At 43.3% G+C, this 17,508-nt stretch overlaps 1 protein-coding gene across 1 annotated transcript in view; it reads left to right on the forward strand.

The window, feature by feature from the left end:
- Nucleotides 1-2,850: 2,850 nt before the first annotated feature.
- The window catches only part of SCUBE2 (signal peptide, CUB domain and EGF like domain containing 2), a 39,161-nt gene continuing 24,503 nt past the window's right edge, over nt 2,851-17,508 (forward strand). Inside the window, exons 1-9 of the mRNA XM_068148023.1 lie at nt 2,851-2,953; nt 5,232-5,354; nt 5,799-5,924; nt 8,724-8,858; nt 12,425-12,550; nt 12,929-13,045; nt 13,890-13,979; nt 15,621-15,737; nt 16,737-16,859. Coding sequence (XP_068004124.1) covers nt 2,851-2,953; nt 5,232-5,354; nt 5,799-5,924; nt 8,724-8,858; nt 12,425-12,550; nt 12,929-13,045; nt 13,890-13,979; nt 15,621-15,737; nt 16,737-16,859 — 1,060 coding nt within the window. The remainder of the gene's footprint in view (nt 2,954-5,231; nt 5,355-5,798; nt 5,925-8,723; nt 8,859-12,424; nt 12,551-12,928; nt 13,046-13,889; nt 13,980-15,620; nt 15,738-16,736; nt 16,860-17,508) is intronic.

The following is a 17,508-nucleotide window of genomic DNA, read 5'->3' on the forward strand; positions in this document are numbered from 1 at the left end:
CTTGCAACTGCAGCTCTGAGACATTCTGTGAAAAACTTATTTCTTGTCTGTCTGCCCCTTGCCCTTTTTTGTTCTGACATCTTCTTCCACCACCAAACGTTTGTGTTCAGCTCCTGTCACAAGCAGTCCTCATGCTCACTGAGTGGTGTTAAATTTTGGGTCAACATCATACACTGTTGCCCTGCCCACCAGAACCACTACTTCTCACTACATTAACCTACAAATGAAATGGAAATCTAGATGTCTTCTTTTCTTATCATTAGGCAATAGAACTTGAGAAGCATTATAAAACAGTTTTAATCCCAAATTCAACTCTACTCAGGAAATCAGATGCATAATTTCTGGCACGGTTTTTACATCCAGCTGCTCTATGGCAGCTGAGTCTTAATCTCTTAGTATGAGGCAACTTTAAGTGATCCTTAAATTGGAGGACAGGGGAATTTGGGATCTTACCTGTATGGAAGAGTTTATTTGGAGCCCGCAGACAGTGTTCATAGCAATGTTGTAGTCCTGGCAGTCTGAAAAGATCAGATAATATTAGTGGGAAGAAGTTCTAAGTTTTGCAGGGCTCTAAGGTTGCAACACATTGGTACAACTGGAAAAAGCAGACAGGCTTTCTGATGTGCAGCCTGTCTTCAAATGTAAAACTGGCTAAACCCCTCTCTTTCTCCTGAAACACCGCAGTCCCAGAATGGTCCATGCAAAACTGAAAAAATTTAGGTGAAGTCTAAAATGCTATATAGTATCTAGATAGGCAAGATGGGTTTTAAAACCATGAAAATAGCCTGTTTGCCTACATTGCTTGCAGATACTTACAAGCAGCTATTTTCATCCCTAAAGCTTCACGATTTTGTTTTAATTGCTGGGGGAAAAAAACAAACAGTGCTGTTTGGGGTCTCTTCCTGTTGAACTGAGTCTTAAGATTTTTTTTCTAGCTTCTCTCTCCCACTGAAGAGCTGAGTGTGGCAGTATGGTCATCTGTCACAGTGACTATGTAGCTGAATAGAAATAGTTAAGGCTTTGGAAAGATGTCTGTGTTGAGGGCTGAGCTTCTGCCTGCTTTTGTCTTTAAAGAGAGATTTGAATGTAAATTCATCATAAACAAGTGAGTATTATGTGTGAAATAATAGCTAAGATCCTTCATCAAGTGCCTTTTTTTTTTTTATACAAGTGGAATAGTTTAATTAACTGAGTTTAATATTGTTCCTGTTTGTTCTCCAAGACGTGTTGAGATCTTTTGAGCTAACTCAATCCTTCCCAAATATTTATGTTGTTCTACATTTCAATTTACAGAAGGAAGTAAGATGCTTTGCTTTCACTGTGTCTTGGAAAGCTTTAGTTGTTTGGTTTTGTGGCTCTTCAGTGTCTCTATTCTTTCTTGCTATGCTCTTCTTGTGTAGATTTTCTGTCCTCCACCAGATCTTATGATGAATTTTAATTAAATTAATACTGGTCAAGTTCATTGAGGAACCTTGACTGGGAAGTGCCTAAAACACATAATGGCTTTTCTGTAAGATAGCCTGTTGTCATGTGCATTTGGGAGAACTGTTTGACTGGAGACACCTTGACAAATAATCCTAGATGAGAGGTGTGTGGACGTGCACATTCCCATCGTAAGTACAATGGTTTATTCATGAAATCATGGAAACTGTTGAGGAAGTCTTCATTGATGTATTACTTTCTGTTGGTAATAGGAGCTTTGGGATATGATGTGGGGCTGGAGAATCCCTGGCATGTTTAAGGAACAGCTTTATGCATTTATAGATGAGTTTGATGAAAACTGAAACTGTCCAGGAGATACAATAGGTTGTTTCTCATTGGAGTTTAAGAGAGAATAACTTTGATCAGTTCAAAAGCAATGAAGCCTGATGCTCCAGTGAGAAAGGAAAGTGGTAATTTATAGCTCCCATTAAGGAAACAAAGACAAAGACCGAGGGAAAGTTTCAGTGAAGATTTACTAATGTGTATAAACCACCCTTACAAGTAGAAATAGCTTGGTATTTGTCACAGACCAAAACAAAAGAGAAAAAGCAGTGAAACAGGGATGAGAGGGAGGGGTGGAAAAGACACCCTTGAGAGGTCAAAAAACGTTTAGGAAATTGTAATTTCAGTGAATAATGGATAAGCCACTTTTACCTGCCAAAGGACGGACAGATGTGAGAAATCCCTGGCTGGGAAAGGAGGCGGGATGGAGCTGCGAGGTCGTGGTTTGATGTGTGGGTTCGGGTACATCCTTCAGAAGGGACTTCACGTGTTGCAGTAAAACTTGGTAGAAACCGTAATCTTGTGGTTTTGCAGGAGCCCGTGGAAGGCTGGAGCGCATGGTGCTCGTGTGGGCCATGGCAATCGTGCGGGGCCGTGGCAGGGTGCAGGCATACGAGATCATTGCACGGGCTTGTCTCCACTAGGAAGGGACCGTTTCACGGGGTGCTGCGGAACGGGGAGCGCACCGCTTCAAATGCACTTGCCGCTGGCACCCGCAGGCTGCGTGTGAGGTATCTGCTGCACCTTCCGGCAGCATCGCCTCTCCGGGACACCTGTGTTTAGGGACACACACAGGTGTTTGAGGGCCGGTGCCGCGGGTGGCTGCGCCGGTGCGGTGCACGGCAGGGTTTCATGTGGGACGGAGCGGCTGGCGCGCAGCGGGTGCGCTCGTCGCCCTTGTGTGCTGCCGCTCTGCCCGGCACTGGGGGAGGCCCGCCCAGCCCTCGCTCCGCCGCCCCGCGCCCGCTGTCAGTGCGAGGCGGGCCCCCGCCCGCAGACGCCTCCCCCCTTCCCTCCTTCTTTCCCTCCCTCCCTCCCGCCGCCTCCTCCCGCCCGGCGGCGGCAGCAGCAGCCGCAGCGCTAACGATGGGGTCCGGCGGCTGCCGCGGCGCGGCGGGGGCTCGGGCGCTGCCGCTGCTGCTCCTGCTGCTGCCCGCGCCGGCCGGCCCCGCCGCGCTGCCCCTGCCCGGTGAGTGCCGCGCCGCCGGCTCGCCCTCAGCCCCGGACAGCGGCTTCCTCGCGGGGTACCTGCCAGCCGCGGCGTTCCCCTTGGGGCCCGGGCCGTCACTGTCTGGACGAGCACCTGGGACGGGCGGGAGGCGGAGGGAAGCCGCCGGCAAGCGGCTGTCGTTTCTGGGGCGAGGGGTGGCCACTGAGGCGAGTGCAGCCTTTCCCGAGGAGGGATGGCGGGCGGGTGGTTGGCTGCTTGCGGGGCGATGCAGGCAGCACTGGCGGTTCTCAACTCTGGGGTCTTGGCGATCCCGTCTGGGAGCAGGGCTGGCCCGGGGTGAGGCTCCCGGTTAACGTCTCACCTTTGCCGGGGGGGAGGGGGGGAGTAAATTCTGCGTGTCCTGCGGCTTTATCTGCCCTTGGTCGCCCAGTAACTCTAGCTGCAGCCTCCTCCGCGCCCGTCCATGCCAAGTTGAAGGCTGGGATGTTTGCTCACAGGCTTCCTCCTCCAGGGTCCCTTCAGCTTGAGCGGCTGTCACGACACGAGGAAATCTCGCTCCCTGCGCCTAGTGATTTCTTTTCCTCTTTTCCATGCTTCTGTATGCATTAACGCTGGAGTTTTGCCGCTGTTCTTCCCTGCGTGCCGCAGACCACAGAGGGTAGTGTAAAAATAAACCATTAGAGCGGCCGTTGTGCCTTTGGTGTGGGATGTAGCTGACGTCCCTGTGCCGTTGCTGTGTGAGAAGACCCTCTCCCTGCTGTATGTTTGCTGGGGCCTACCTTGTCGAGGCAAGTGTGTTCCCCTGGCCCAGGCTGGGAAGGGGAGACCTTGCTGTGCAGGGGGTACACATGCTGCTAATGCTTCGTTCTGCCCACTTTCTTTTCCTACTCATCCTTTCTCTTTTCATCCTTCTCCATCTACCTGAATTCCACCAGCTGGAGGCCTCCCAGCAATTTCTAGCAACCCTCCTTGTGTGACTCGCTCACTCAGTTCCCTGCTTCCCCTTATTTATAAAGGACTGATTTTTCTTCTCTGAGAGGAAGATGGATTTTGCTGCTGTCTCTGGCTTTTTTCCACCCTCACCTCACTTTCTGGAAGGGGTATCTGAGCACTCCATGGCTGTTATCTGTCCTGTATACACCTGAGAGCCAGGAGAGCACTGCTGTAGCACTGGCTGTTTGCCTTGTTTCTTGCTGCCAAATGTCATTAGGAGTTAAAACTGTGTGAATACTTTCTAAAGTTGGCAACTGCTGCAGTACCTAGAGGCATATTTTGTGATTGGGGGGATGGGGCGGGGGGGGGGGGGGGGAGTATAAAGAGATGAATGCTATAATTGTAAATGGCAGAGGTGCTGGCTGAAACTTCCCATTAGAAAGTGATCCAAACTGTTAAAAGTGACTGAATATTTAAGTGGTCGTTTTCTGCTGATACTCCTGCAATTCATCCTGTTATTTTAGGAGTCACTTTCTGTACCTTTGTGAGGTGCTGTTTCTGCAGTTCTTCCCTTTAGCCAGTTGCTGGAAATCTTACTGTTTCCATGTTTGAGTATTCTTCTGCTGTATGAAAAACTTCTGCTCATGCCTTCTACTGCCCATAACTTTTCCTCCTCTTCTTCTGTCTACGTCTCCTCATCTCCAGGACTTCCTCCTGTTGGTTTTCCCCTTTCTTCTCATTTCCTCTGCTCTGAAGTTTCCACCTGGACATTTTGCTTCAGTATGGTGTGCTTTGTGATGGCTGGCCAGGTGATTTGGTGGTGCTGCTCAACAGAAACTATTGTTGTATTTTTAAAGTTGGCATTATTTATAAATGATACATCTGTTTAATGGTAAGTCAGTCTTTTAACTTGTTGGGTTTGACTTTGAAAGTACATTCCTGTGAACTCCCCTTGTCAGTTTAAAAATCATGTCACAGATGTGATGAGCTCTTTCAATAACTGATTTTTGTTAACCAGAAAGATCAACAGTCTCTAATGAATCTCTGTAAACCCGACATCTAAATCTCATGAGAAATCTAGCCCGGAACAGGTTATATTTGATCTATTTATAAGTGGGTACAATAGCTTAACACAAGCTTATCTGAGTTGCATGTAAAAATTGCATCTTTGTGCAGGTAAAGCATTATACAAAGTTAAGTTCAGATACAGAATCTGCATGTTTCTGTCTCCTGACTCACAAAGACATATCAAATGTGTATAGCACGAACAGGCACTCATCCTTATGTCAACCAGTGATGTGTACTGGAGATGTGCCCTGTTCTTCACCTTCTGACATCCTTTCTGAATCTTGCCTTTTCACAGATGTGGATGAATGTGCCCTGGGGCTTGATGACTGCCACCCAGATGCTATCTGTCAAAACACCCCGAAGCTGTACAAGTGCATGTGCAAAGTGGGTTACACTGGTGAAGGGAAGAAGTGTGAAGGTAAAGTGATGGTAGCACTATGCTCTGCCTGTATCAGCATGAGGTATTTCTAAGAAGACAGAGCCATTAAAAATAATGACTGAGAATATGGAGGATGATTTAAAATTAAAATAGTAATTGTTTCTTCACCTGTTTTACTTTGTGTTTACAAATCAAAGGCAAGCAGATTGCGTGGATTTTCATCTCATAATATCACTCCATCTAATAATAGTTTGTTGTTTAACCAACAGCCTGAAAAACTGTAAGGTAAAGCTACATGGGGATCTGAGAGCATTTTGTCACTCTCTAAAAACCTTCAGCAAGTCATGTGTTAAGTATGGTCTGTTTGTAAGACAGTGATGATTTTGGACAGCAGTTGCTGCTCACATTTACACAGTAGCATCTCTAACTGTCTATAATGCTCAAGCAAGCATCCATCATAGTGACTTCTGCTTTATTCCTTAGACATTGATGAATGTGATAATGACTTCAATGGTGGTTGTGTCCACGAGTGTTTCAACATTCCAGGAAATTACCGCTGCACTTGCTACGATGGCTTTATGTTGGCCCATGATGGCCACAACTGTTTGGGTGAGAAATGTGTTCATGAATATTATGAGTGGTGATGCTAACATAAACTTTTGACTGTGTCCCTGGGAAGTGCATGGTGATATGTTAGGCTGAATCAGCTCAGCTAGAGAAGAATATTACATACATGACTAAGGAATTGCCATTGCTGATGTACCCTGTCAGTGCAGCTATTTTCCCTTCTGTAAATGAGGGTGGCTGTGCTATATTTTGGTTAAGTGCTTTGGTTTAAAGTGTGCCAAGTGCCATCTATTATTAGACTAAGTGAGTTTATGTAAAAGAACATGTGCTATCCTTATCTTTTCTGTTTCAAAGTCAGTTTAGAATCAGTTTACAGGTGTGTTTCCAGACTTAGAAATCTTCTCCCTCAGATAACATTTGGGCTTCTCACTCTTACTGTGTCAGAGTACTTCCTGACATGCAGCTGTAAGGAAAGGACATGGAGGAGTGTGCAGTAGCTGTGTATGACAGAGGCCATTGAAGTATTGAAGGAATAAGTGAAATATTTGGAGTTTCCCTGGGTGGTTGTGAAGCAAAGTACACTACTCTGGAAACTTATTCAATCCTGGCAACACTTCCTTGACCCTATATGCACACACTCCACTGTTTCTCTTATTTAAGAACTTCATAGTTTCCTTCTTTTTGTGTGCTAGCAGGTGAAATCTTTAAAAGTGGGTAACAAGACCTTGTGGTTAGGCTGTGGTGGTATTTTCCAGCACACAGTGCAGCAGTCTACAGAAATGCATGAGCTGCCAGCCTGTTGGCAGCATGGTATATGCTTGCCAGTGTTATTTCCCTGGGATAGAGCCTCATGTTGATGAAGCTGTCCTGCTGATGAAGTAATTTTGTTCTAAATATCTCACTGAAGTAGAGAGGGAAGCAAAATATCTGCTGTTATTTGTGTAAACACACAGTGAAGTTCAGTTGAGGTTACCATGGAGGGCTGAGTATGAGCGGACAGATTGCTTCTTGCAATGCCACCAGAAGGTATGTTCTCTTTGTATCCAGTAGCACCTCTGGAGCATACTTCAGCTGCCTTGTTTGTCATCAGCAAGACCTAGACATAACCTAGACCAAAATCTACCACCTGCTGTTTTGCCAGGAAGCTGCTCAGTATGGCATGGCAAGCTTTTTAAAATCAAAAAAAATGTCACTGGCATTCAGCAAAGTGTTGACCACTGACCTGCAAATTTTGGGATGTGATGTAAACATTAAATAAATGTTTTGGCATGTAGCAAATTGGATCACATCTTCTCTTAATCCATTTATTTACTTTGTTCATGCCAGGATTGCCCTCCTCTCACCCTCAGTTCTGAAGATCTCGGCTGTGTGCCTGGGTTTAAGCCAAATAGACAATTACTTGTTGGAAAGAGATGATTTTTTTGAAAGCTTTCCAAGGTCTGTAAGACAGAAACATCTGCTGGAGTTCAAATCTGTAGTACTAAAGACTCATGGTGGCTGTTTATTCACGATTGTTTGCACATTCACATCACTGCAGAACTCTGAAATACTCAGCTTCTCTGTGATGGAGATATGTCAGCCACTCTTTTTGCTCCAGCAGGTCACATTCTTTTGCATCCAATTGGCTTATTCATTGCCTTCAGTAGAAATTAAATCTGTTGTAATACTATGTAATGCTCCTTACTAAAAGCCTTTCTCTTTCTCATTTTTTCAGAAGACAGCTGGTTTATGCCAGAAATGCTACAATGTTAAATTAAAAACATTGTGCTGTTAGCACAAGAACAATGAACAGAACAGGGAGCAAACGATGTTTCATATGAATTTACAAATGAGACCAGAGCTTTGCCTCAGCAGTGCTTTGTCCTGTTTTTTAAGGGACTCAGCAATTTTGCTTCCTGTCCAAAATAGCATTTCTGAGAATTAGTGTAGGAAAATTATTTGCTGGTAGTGTTTACAAAAACCTACACTTATTAAGGGGCAAAATCCAAAGACCTGGAGGTTGGGATAAGCATCTGGTTTTTCAGAAGCTTAGATGACGTTCTTCTACTCTTTGTTTCACTTGGTTATCTTGCAAGCAGAGCCTTTCTGTATTCTCTGGTATTGTTGAAGCTCTGAGTATTGCAAAATCAACATTAAAACTATTTCCAGAACTTCTGCTCATGTCCTTGACTGCATTCAGCCTTGATGGTGATGACCTAGAATTAAGGGAGGAGGATAGTAAGTAAAACTAAGCATCAGAACAGATGTGATGTGTGAATTCTAGCAAGAGTGAAGATAAGGAGCAGGGGATAGGTTTTAAGCTGAATTTATCCTGAGATTTTTTTTTAATTCTCCCCTTCTTCCACTTTTGCTTCAAAATGGAGAGCTTTCTGGAAAAACACCTTTTATAGCTTGGAAGGGCTTGGAGCCAAAGTTGTGTCCTGCTGAGCCAAGCAAAAGCGTATGTGGATGTTCAGCCTAGATGTAAGTGTGCTAGGCTGCTGAGCTGTAGCACTGTCCAGCTGCACTGAGAGGCCGAGTATGTTCACATAGGTGGAGTGTAAAGCCCTACTTCTACCTCCACCAGGGTGCTCTGCCTTGGTTGTTAACCAGTAACTCTGGTTAGTTGGCCAGCATTTCTTGGGAACCCTATGGCTGGGCAAGCTGTGAGCAGGGAAGAGCAGCAGCAGACATAGGCTTTCCAAAGGGCAACATCACAACAGCAGCAATAGCAGGCTAGCCTGGGATGTCTAAACTGCCTGGCTGGTTATATGCCGAGTGTCTGTGCTGCACACTGAGCTGCCCTGCCAATATGAGTGTGTTTGTGTTAGTACAAAGCTGATCTCTCTCTTTCTCTTTCAGATACAGATGAATGCATGTTCAACAATGGTGGTTGCCAGCATGTTTGCGTCAACACTGTAGGCAGCTATGAATGCCGTTGTAAGGAAGGGTTCTTTCTCAGTGATAACCAGCATACGTGTATCCACCGCTCAGAAGGTACTGGCTGCTTCCCTCCAGACACCACGCAGGAGTCTTTGACAGGAGCTAACTGCAGAATCTTTAAAGCAGCTTCAAAAGTGTTTTTAGGTTGAGTTTTTCAAAGCTGTGAAGTGTCTTGAAGTCTTTACTTCTTTTAAAAGGAACAGTGTGTCAGAATCTAAGTGACTTTGAAGACTCTTCACATCCCTTCTGCTCCTTTCATCCCACCTGTATGTCTGCACTGTTGTGCTTGTTAAAGGCTGTGCTGCTGTGCTTCCGGTGTACTTCATATTCTGTTGTACTGCTAAGATGTGTCCTGATCCGGGGAGGGGCAACAAATTGAAGGACAGCGAGTTCTGACCATTTCTATTGGCTGTAGTTGCAGGACTATACCTGGATTACCTTCAGGTACCTTTTAGATTCCCTGTACTGTGCTTAGGTTTCAGCTAAAAGCTATATTGTTTGTCAGCCCCGAAGGTATTCAAATCGTATTCTCTGTTTTGAGTAAAACCTTCATGAAGCGACCTTTGGGAGATCAGAGAGCCTTGACTATCTAATTAGACATTGAATTGAACAAAATTATTTTGGATGCCCTTAGGGACTACTTTAAAGTGGTTGCTCAGATCAGGGAGTTGTCCATTGAACTGTACAGTGAATATCTTCTAAGAGGTATTTAAAGCTGCAAAGCTTTCTTTAATCTATGGCTTATCGTTGGCATGACTATAAGAGGAATATGAACATGAATAAACAAATCTCACTTTAAAAAGCCCCATAGTGAAGAGATAAAATTTATAGACATATATAGCTATCCACAGCTGAGTGCACTGAGGTGACTGTCATCTGATGTAGCTGAATCAATCTTTTGTTTGAACTAAGAATTAGTATTCTCAGTTTCTCTGGTACTGGGATTGGTCTTGCTGGGATCCGCTGATGTGTGGTGATTTCTGAGGCCATTGCGTAACTTGCAACTGCAGGAGATGAGCCAGGAGCAAGGACAAGCAGGGGGGCTGCAGTGGTGGAGCAAGGCATTTACCTGTATGTTGCTTTGGTAGTAGTGATGTGCATTTGTGTGTGCGCATGGGTGATGCATCTGAAGATGAAAATCAGTTGCTTGAACTCCTTTGTCTTGTCTATTGCCAAGGGAGGAAAGACATCCAACTCTTCGTACTTGCTGTTGCTCAAGTACATTCTACAATCCTGAACTAACAGCAGCATTTCCTGTCATTAGCATTTGTTCCCTAAACTGTGCTTTTGGAATTCTGCCTCTCTTATTTTAAAGATGCCGTTAATTTCTTTCAACTTTTTGGCCAAAAGAGCCTTTTTCCCATAATACCAAATTTCCACTTAATTTAGTTGGTGGGCTGGTTTTTTTTTTGGTTGTTGCTGTTTGGTGGTTGGTTGTTTTCTTGTTGTGGTGTGGGTTTTTTTTTTTTCCTTTCTCTTTTTTTCCTAGTTTGTTTTTCTGTTTGGTTGGGGTTTAGGTTTTGTGTGTTTTGTTTTGTGTTTTTCCTCTTTGTAAAAGAAAAGCAGGAGGAAAAAAAGATGCATTTTCCTGAAAACTACTAAATATAATATATTTTCATGGAAACAAGTCTTAAGAAAAACACCCTTACTATTTTTGCCTGAAACATTGGTTTTCTTCTTACTGAAATACAGAAGTGTTTGTTGTCTTTCTTTAAAAGCCATTTTTCAGGCTATTGTGTTGTGACTGTTTCCCTCCTGCCTTCTCCCATTACTGTGAAGAAGGGCTCCATAAGATTCCCACTTCCTTTTTATATTTTTGCCTTTTTTTTTTCCCCCCTCTTGGAGGGGGGCAGATCTGTTGCAAGCCAAATCTCATTGCTTCATCTTTCACCTCACTTTCTTCTCTGCTCTTCTGCTCATCACTACCTACCCTATTCTCTGCCTTATGTATGCATCTTTCATTATATATATACACCTAATTAGTTCTGAGACCTCACAGCATTGGTCAAACAGTAGGGCCCACCTGCTGCCACCTGTTCATTTTTTTATCTGTACTATTGTGGTGGTGAGAGAAAGTTCAGTTCTCCCCCCCACACATGCAAAGAAACCACGGCTAACTCAGTTGGAGAAGCAGAAATGAATATAAGCTATATTTACAAGCAGTACGAAATGCAGATGGATATATACACAATATACAGAAATAAACGGTCACAACTATAAGGGAGTGTGTCCTTCCCTGTCTCCTAGCCCAGTTGAGTGCATACATTAGTGCTTGAGAGACCTTGCTGTATGCAGAAAAAGAGTGAACTGGAGTTCAGATAGGAGAAATGGAGTGGCTTAGGGCTATTGTATTCATCATGATGACCAGTCTAATGGGAGCCTAAGACATCTGCCCACCCAAGTCTCTGCAATTATCCTCTGGGTTCTCTCTCGCCTACTGTGACATGGTACTCAAGTCAGGTAGCTATCTGAGGAGAGTTTGATAATTAAAATTGGTTTCATCTGGTATGATGGTGTTGGTCTGAAGCACAGGAATGCTCTTAGGAGCTTTAAACCATTTAGTGAACTTTGAAGTACCTGCTTGAACAGTTTCCCCTTTGGTAGCTCAATAGAGACAAAAAGAATAACTTTGCTAACAGAAACTAAGCTGCTAATTCTCTTAATACCCCTGAGCTAACAGACCAAATCATGCAGCATGCTTAAGAACAGCAGTGTCACAAAAACACAAGAGTTAATGAGACTAATTTGTGGCCTCATAGGTTGTCTCCTTCTTGAGTGGCAGCACAATAATGGATGACAGCTTTCATGTGGGCTACTTGGGCTGTGTCTGTGTGCTGCAGGGTTTGAAATCTCATTGTCTTGTGAGACTTCTACAGAGTCCTCACTGTGGGAAAGGAATCAAAAAGCCAGTAGAGCAGAATAATCTAGGCTCTGCAATATCCATTCTTTTGTTGCTTAAAGCTGTCTTAATAGAGAAAGGGTAGTGTAGCTTGTGCTTCAGATGACAAGAACAGTCGTGTGCAGAGGAAGGACCTAATTAAGTGTAGTGGAATAATGGTGATGAACTGACCTCTGCTTCCCAATAGAATGGTTTTGTTTCATTTAGTAATAAGACTGCAAAAAAGAGCTGTGCAAGTATATAAAAAAATATGTAGGGTGTGGAACTGTTCAAACAATCCCTTTTTAGCAGCATGATCACCCTTTTTAATTCTCTCTCTGATTGGGCATCTGCTCAGCTCCGTAGAGTTCGCTGAGGGTAGAGTGGGATAAACCCTTCTAGCCAAAGTATGCTCCACTTACTCCTCTCAAACCAAGTGTTGTCACCAAGAAGGAAGAGCCTTTTGGTGTGATTTGTCATATAAAAGTTGGATGCACCAAGGCAGAGATTTTGATGACAGATGTATACTCTCTGTATACCTGAGGAAAGCATTCAGTTGTCTTAATTTTGTGTCATTACAGGAGACTTCAGCAAAAATCTGTGGTGTAATGCTAGTAGAAAAGCTATTCTTTTAATGTGGTTTAATGATCCAATTTAATAACTCAGCCAACTGCTGTTTGTGGGGTTTGTTTGTGTGGATGGTTTTTATTGCTGATGCCCCTGCACTTGTCCTGTTTTGCAGAAGGCATGAGCTGCATGAATAAAGATCATGGTTGTGCCCACATCTGCAGAGAAACACCCAAAGGAGGAGTTGCCTGTGAATGCCGACCAGGATTTGAACTGTCCAAGAACCAGAGGAGCTGCATTTGTATGCAACATTCTGCATATACTTATGGTTTCCCAAAGTGAACAAATAGTGTTCTGTTTGCAGTGATATGGGATTTGGTATGTTATAGGCAAACTGGGATGACATGCCTAAATTCTATGCATTTGCATTAAACTAGGGTCAATGGCTTTGCTGGATGCTATCCCACAGGTTGCTGCAGTATCTGTAGTTTGAGAGTTGTGCCATCATTCATAGCAAGGGGAAGCTCAGCATCAAAAGAGAGCTCTGCAGGGCTTTACAGAGAAAGGAAAGGGGCATGTGAGAAATGCACACTGGACAGTCAAATGGAGACAAAATGGCACACTGCCTTCTAAAGGTGCTGGAAGTACTTGTGAGATGTAATATATATTTTTTTCTTAGTAACATGTAATCATGGAAATGGTGGCTGTCAACATACATGTGATGATGCTGATAATGGGCCTATTTGTGGATGTCACCCCAAGTACATCATGCATGTGGATGGGAAAACCTGCCTGGGTCAGTATACAGTGGAGGGAAGTAGTTTTCTGTTGATGACTAATCCTAGACTGGTGTGGCATTGCTGTGTGTGTATGGTTAATGATCTTCATAATAGTATGGCTAGAAAATGCCAAGGAATCCAAAACTAAGAAACCTGTTAGTGCATGAGTGAGTTGGCTGGGTCCAGGCAACTTATGCTTCCCTGTATAAGTAGCTACCTAATACCTCTGTAGCCTGTAATTTTCAATGATCCATCTGAAGCAATAGGCCTGTCACTCACCAAAGAAGGTTCCCTTCGCCCCCTAGGATATTTTATGTTCGCTTTCTTGTGTAGCGTGAGCCAGAGGGTGTAACCAACCAGTACATCTGTTAAAACTAGAACTCTGAATTTAATTAAAGTACAGTTTTTGCAAGGCAGTTATCCAGTAAAGAAAGCACTGAAGATTTATAAACTCTGCCAGTCTCTGGAAGAGTTTGTTTGTTGACTGAAATAAAATGCTCAGACATAACTGGCTGGTGCCTGTATTAGTCCATGATAGATGATGACAGTGTGCTCTTAATAGAAATGCTCATGACAGTTCAATCAGTTCTTTCATCTTTACACCCATAGCACATCTTCTGTTTTGTTAAGAGTACTGAAGAAACATGAGTTGTAAGGAAGCATCAAAAGCCAAGTACTCTCATGGTTTCAGCTGAAAAGTATTAATGATTTTCATTCTTAATTTCTTTTTTAAGAAGATATTTTCTGTCTAGTCCGTTCTGTCTCTGATAATTCAGCATGTGATGCAGCTGTTTGCATTTGTGAGGCAACTTTATTCATTTGCCTTTTTTTTTTTTTTTTCTTTTTCCATGTTCCTTACAGAGAGGGAAGAGGCTGCTGTTGAAATTCCTGAGGGAAACACTACAGCAGGAGCTGATGTGGACAAGAGGGTGAAGCGACGGTTGCTTATGGGTAAAAGTGCTTATCCAAAATAATTTTGCTGTTTGCTGAAAACATTTAGATTGGAGATTTTTTTTGTTTTTATTTTTTAAAATTGTAACCATCATAACTCTGCACTGAATTCTTCCTGAGGTGCTCCACTCCCTTTTAAAGAAACAATATCATTCCATCATGTATAAGAAGCTATGTACATTGCTTGTGATGGTCAGTAGGGGGTGTCAGGAATTTGCCCTTGGAGCAACGTGTGTCACCATGGTTCTAATTCATCACAAGAATGCAGTGCAGCCCCTGTTGTGGTACAGTTTTAACCAAGTGGTCATGGAGGAAGCTGTGTTCTACCTCCTTTTCTTCAGTTGAAAGCACAGTTCTGCATGGAAGAGATTTGGGCCTGGTAGTGAATTGCATCTAGAATGACATGTTAGGATACAAGGCCATCTTATTCTTCCTAGAGATGTTCACATCTGGCCCAGAATACCAGCTTCTGAGTCTCCATCTGTACTGGGAAGGCACTGACATGAGAAATGACCACTGTGGTCTCAGGGCAGGTGGATCAGTGTATTGCTACCTCTCAAAAGCTCCTTCTCTTGGCAGTTGGGGTGATTTTTTCTGCTTAGTGGCGTTTGCCACAGAGGTGGCATGGAGCACAGTGGCTGAGGAATAAACTACCAAAGTAGCAAAGCTCTGAAATCCAGAATCCATATTTAGACATCTAAATAAATAGACTCATTTAACAAACAAAAAAAAAATCCATGGAAAGAGGAAAAAAGAAAAGGTGCTCTGTCTTCATGTGGAAGATGGACACAGCCTCCCACATGGGCTGAGGGCCTGAGAAAGAATAAACCAGTTAAAGTGTCAAAACTTCAGAATAAGTAACTTGTGCTTGATGCTGCAGCAAACTAAGAGTCAGAGCTAGAAAGAGAGGATTTAAAAAAAAGAGATACAGAAAATGGTCTCTGCAGCATTCTGTGTCAGTCTGTGCTGGATAAAATTGCATTTGTCCAGTCAGTAAAAAGGTTGTTAGACTGAATGATGTGGTTTGACTACGAGAGGATAAATGCCAAACTGTGAGTTATTTCTGTGTAGCTGGATGTAAAGAACTGTATTTTAGACACCTTCACTAGAAGGGCTTGGTGAGATTTAGACATGGTTTGCATAGGGGGAAATTAGAGGTACATCAGGTTGAGATGGCACCTGGGTTACATGTCTGAAGGAATGCTCAGTGTGGGTATAATGACTGGGAGCACAGGTATTATGTGAAGGTGTATTGGCAAGGATTTAAGAAAACAGGTGTAGTAAGTGCTGAGTGTAGCCAGACACCTGAATGTTGTTGGGAAGTGTGAGAGGATCAGCCAGGACTGAGTGTGGCCATAAGGAGACAGACTGACAGGAACAGATCCATCAACATGGAGTGGGGATTTGTGTTTAAGGATGAGACTATCCAGAGGCAAAATCTTAGTTTGTAGAGTCTCCACAAAAACCTGGACATGTATGAGGCAGGGATTTTGCCAACTGATGTGTTTAGTAGTCTCTTGTGTATACTGGAGTAAATGTAGTTGAACAGTAGTGTGCTTGGAATCAGGCCTTGTGCCGCACAATGTTTCTGTTGCCCTTATAATATCCATGAGCAAACTTCAGCTTTATCCTGTTGGCTAGAAACATGTGCAGTGAACAACGGTGGCTGTGATCGGACGTGTAAAGATACATCTACTGGAGTTCACTGCAGCTGTCCTGTTGGATTCACGCTCCAGTTTGATGGGAAGACATGTAAAGGTGAGTTTTGTACTTGTGGACACCTGCGTACCAATGTCTTGCTGTAAGGTATCAGTCTCCATGTGAAAGTAATCCAGTGTCCTAAGGAAAGCCAGTATGTGCAATCTGACCTAAGAAGGGACTGCAGCCCAGGGGCCATGCACTGCTTCCATTACATCAGGTGTATGGTGTGCAGAGAATCTTTGCTGCTCTGTCTTCCCCCTCACCACTTCCACCCTTCCTGACAAGGTGGCCTTGTTCTTCTCAGATGAGGTTTGGTAGGAGATAATACAGGTCTGTGGTAAGGAGAGGTCAGTACTAGGAAATGTAGGCACGTAGGTTCTTACAGGCACGCAGTCCAACAGTCTGCTATTTTACCCGCAGTCAGCCTGGATGTTAGAGCAGTTTGTAAGCAAATATCATTGTGTAAACAGGGATGTGTGAGTAGAATTACTTATACCAGTCCAAGCAGCTCTAACGAGATTACTGGACAGGAGCAAAGGGACATTTAGGCTATGTTTTAGAATACATTTTCCAATAATTAGATGCTAAGACTGTTCTGCTAGGCAAAAATGATGGAATCCCCATGCCTGAGTCAATTAATACTCGATAAAGAGCTCATTCGAGTATTGGCATGGAAAAGACAGGTTAGGTCAGGAAGTCTTCCCTGTCTGAGATTTCTGCAGAGCTTAAGAAAAGGAAATGGAAATAATGATCAAAAAGCTAAAACGTTAGAAAGCATTTAAGTCAAAATGTTTCCAGACAGAACTTAGGAAAGTGGCCTTTTGTGAATACATGTAACTGATGGCAATATGTTAAATAGAAGCAAAAAACAGCCGTGGGGCTGACCAGGCCAGATCATTCCTAAGAGCTGGACTGATCTTCCTTAATTTGTAGTAGTCCGTCTAGATTTTATTACCAGGCTTGTCTAACCAATTGGACGTGACTGTCTTCTGGATCTGGCAGAGGAAGTGTGTTGAATGTGCTGTGTTTATTTGTTGAAGCACTTTTTTGTTACAGATATTGATGAATGCCAGTCCAATAATGGAGGCTGTGATCATTTCTGTAAAAACACTGTTGGCAGTTTTGATTGCAGCTGCAGAAAAGGATTTAAATTATTAACAGATGAGAAATCATGTCAAGGTATGTACACTGGAGCGGCAATAAAGTCGAACAAATCAGAGTGACTTGGACATCTACTACAATGATGAAGTGATAATGGACTCCAGAATAATTTCCATGCATCAGCTTTGGGGCTTTTTTTGTGTTTTGTTCTGTTTTGTTTTCTTTCTGAAACAGCTGTGGAGTTAATACATTTGGCTTGATACTATTGCAGGAGGTATGCTTAAATGGCACCGTGAACTGCTATCTGGAAGCTGCAGACATAGCATCGTATAAAAAAGCTCTTTATGAGGATAATGCTTCCTCCACACCCCCTTCTATTAATGATCTTAGAATAATTTACAGGCATCATTTGCAGTGGAATTGCTTTTTTTGTTTGTTTTTTTTAAATGGGACATTCAGATGCCATGAGTTCGTTATTCAGAGATAAAAAATTATAAGGTGGTCTATGAAATTAGAGGCCTGCAGACAGGCCAGGATCGCTGTTCTCTAAAACATGGAGTGTGTGATGTTGGGGATGACATAGATTTCTCCTGTGAGATTTACAAAGCATATTAGCTTTTCTCTGTAATGGTTTGTGTGTAGAGTTAGCAATCCCGATTAAGCTGTTTGAATACATACAAATGTAACGATCAAAATGGTCTGTGGTCTTGGGAACGCCACAGCATGA

The sequence above is a fragment of the Melanerpes formicivorus genome, unplaced genomic scaffold, assembly GCF_026170545.1.
Source record: "Melanerpes formicivorus ecotype bairdi unplaced genomic scaffold, bMelFor1.0.p_v2 SCAF_16, whole genome shotgun sequence".
NCBI classification, from domain to species: Eukaryota; Metazoa; Chordata; class Aves; order Piciformes; family Picidae; genus Melanerpes; species Melanerpes formicivorus.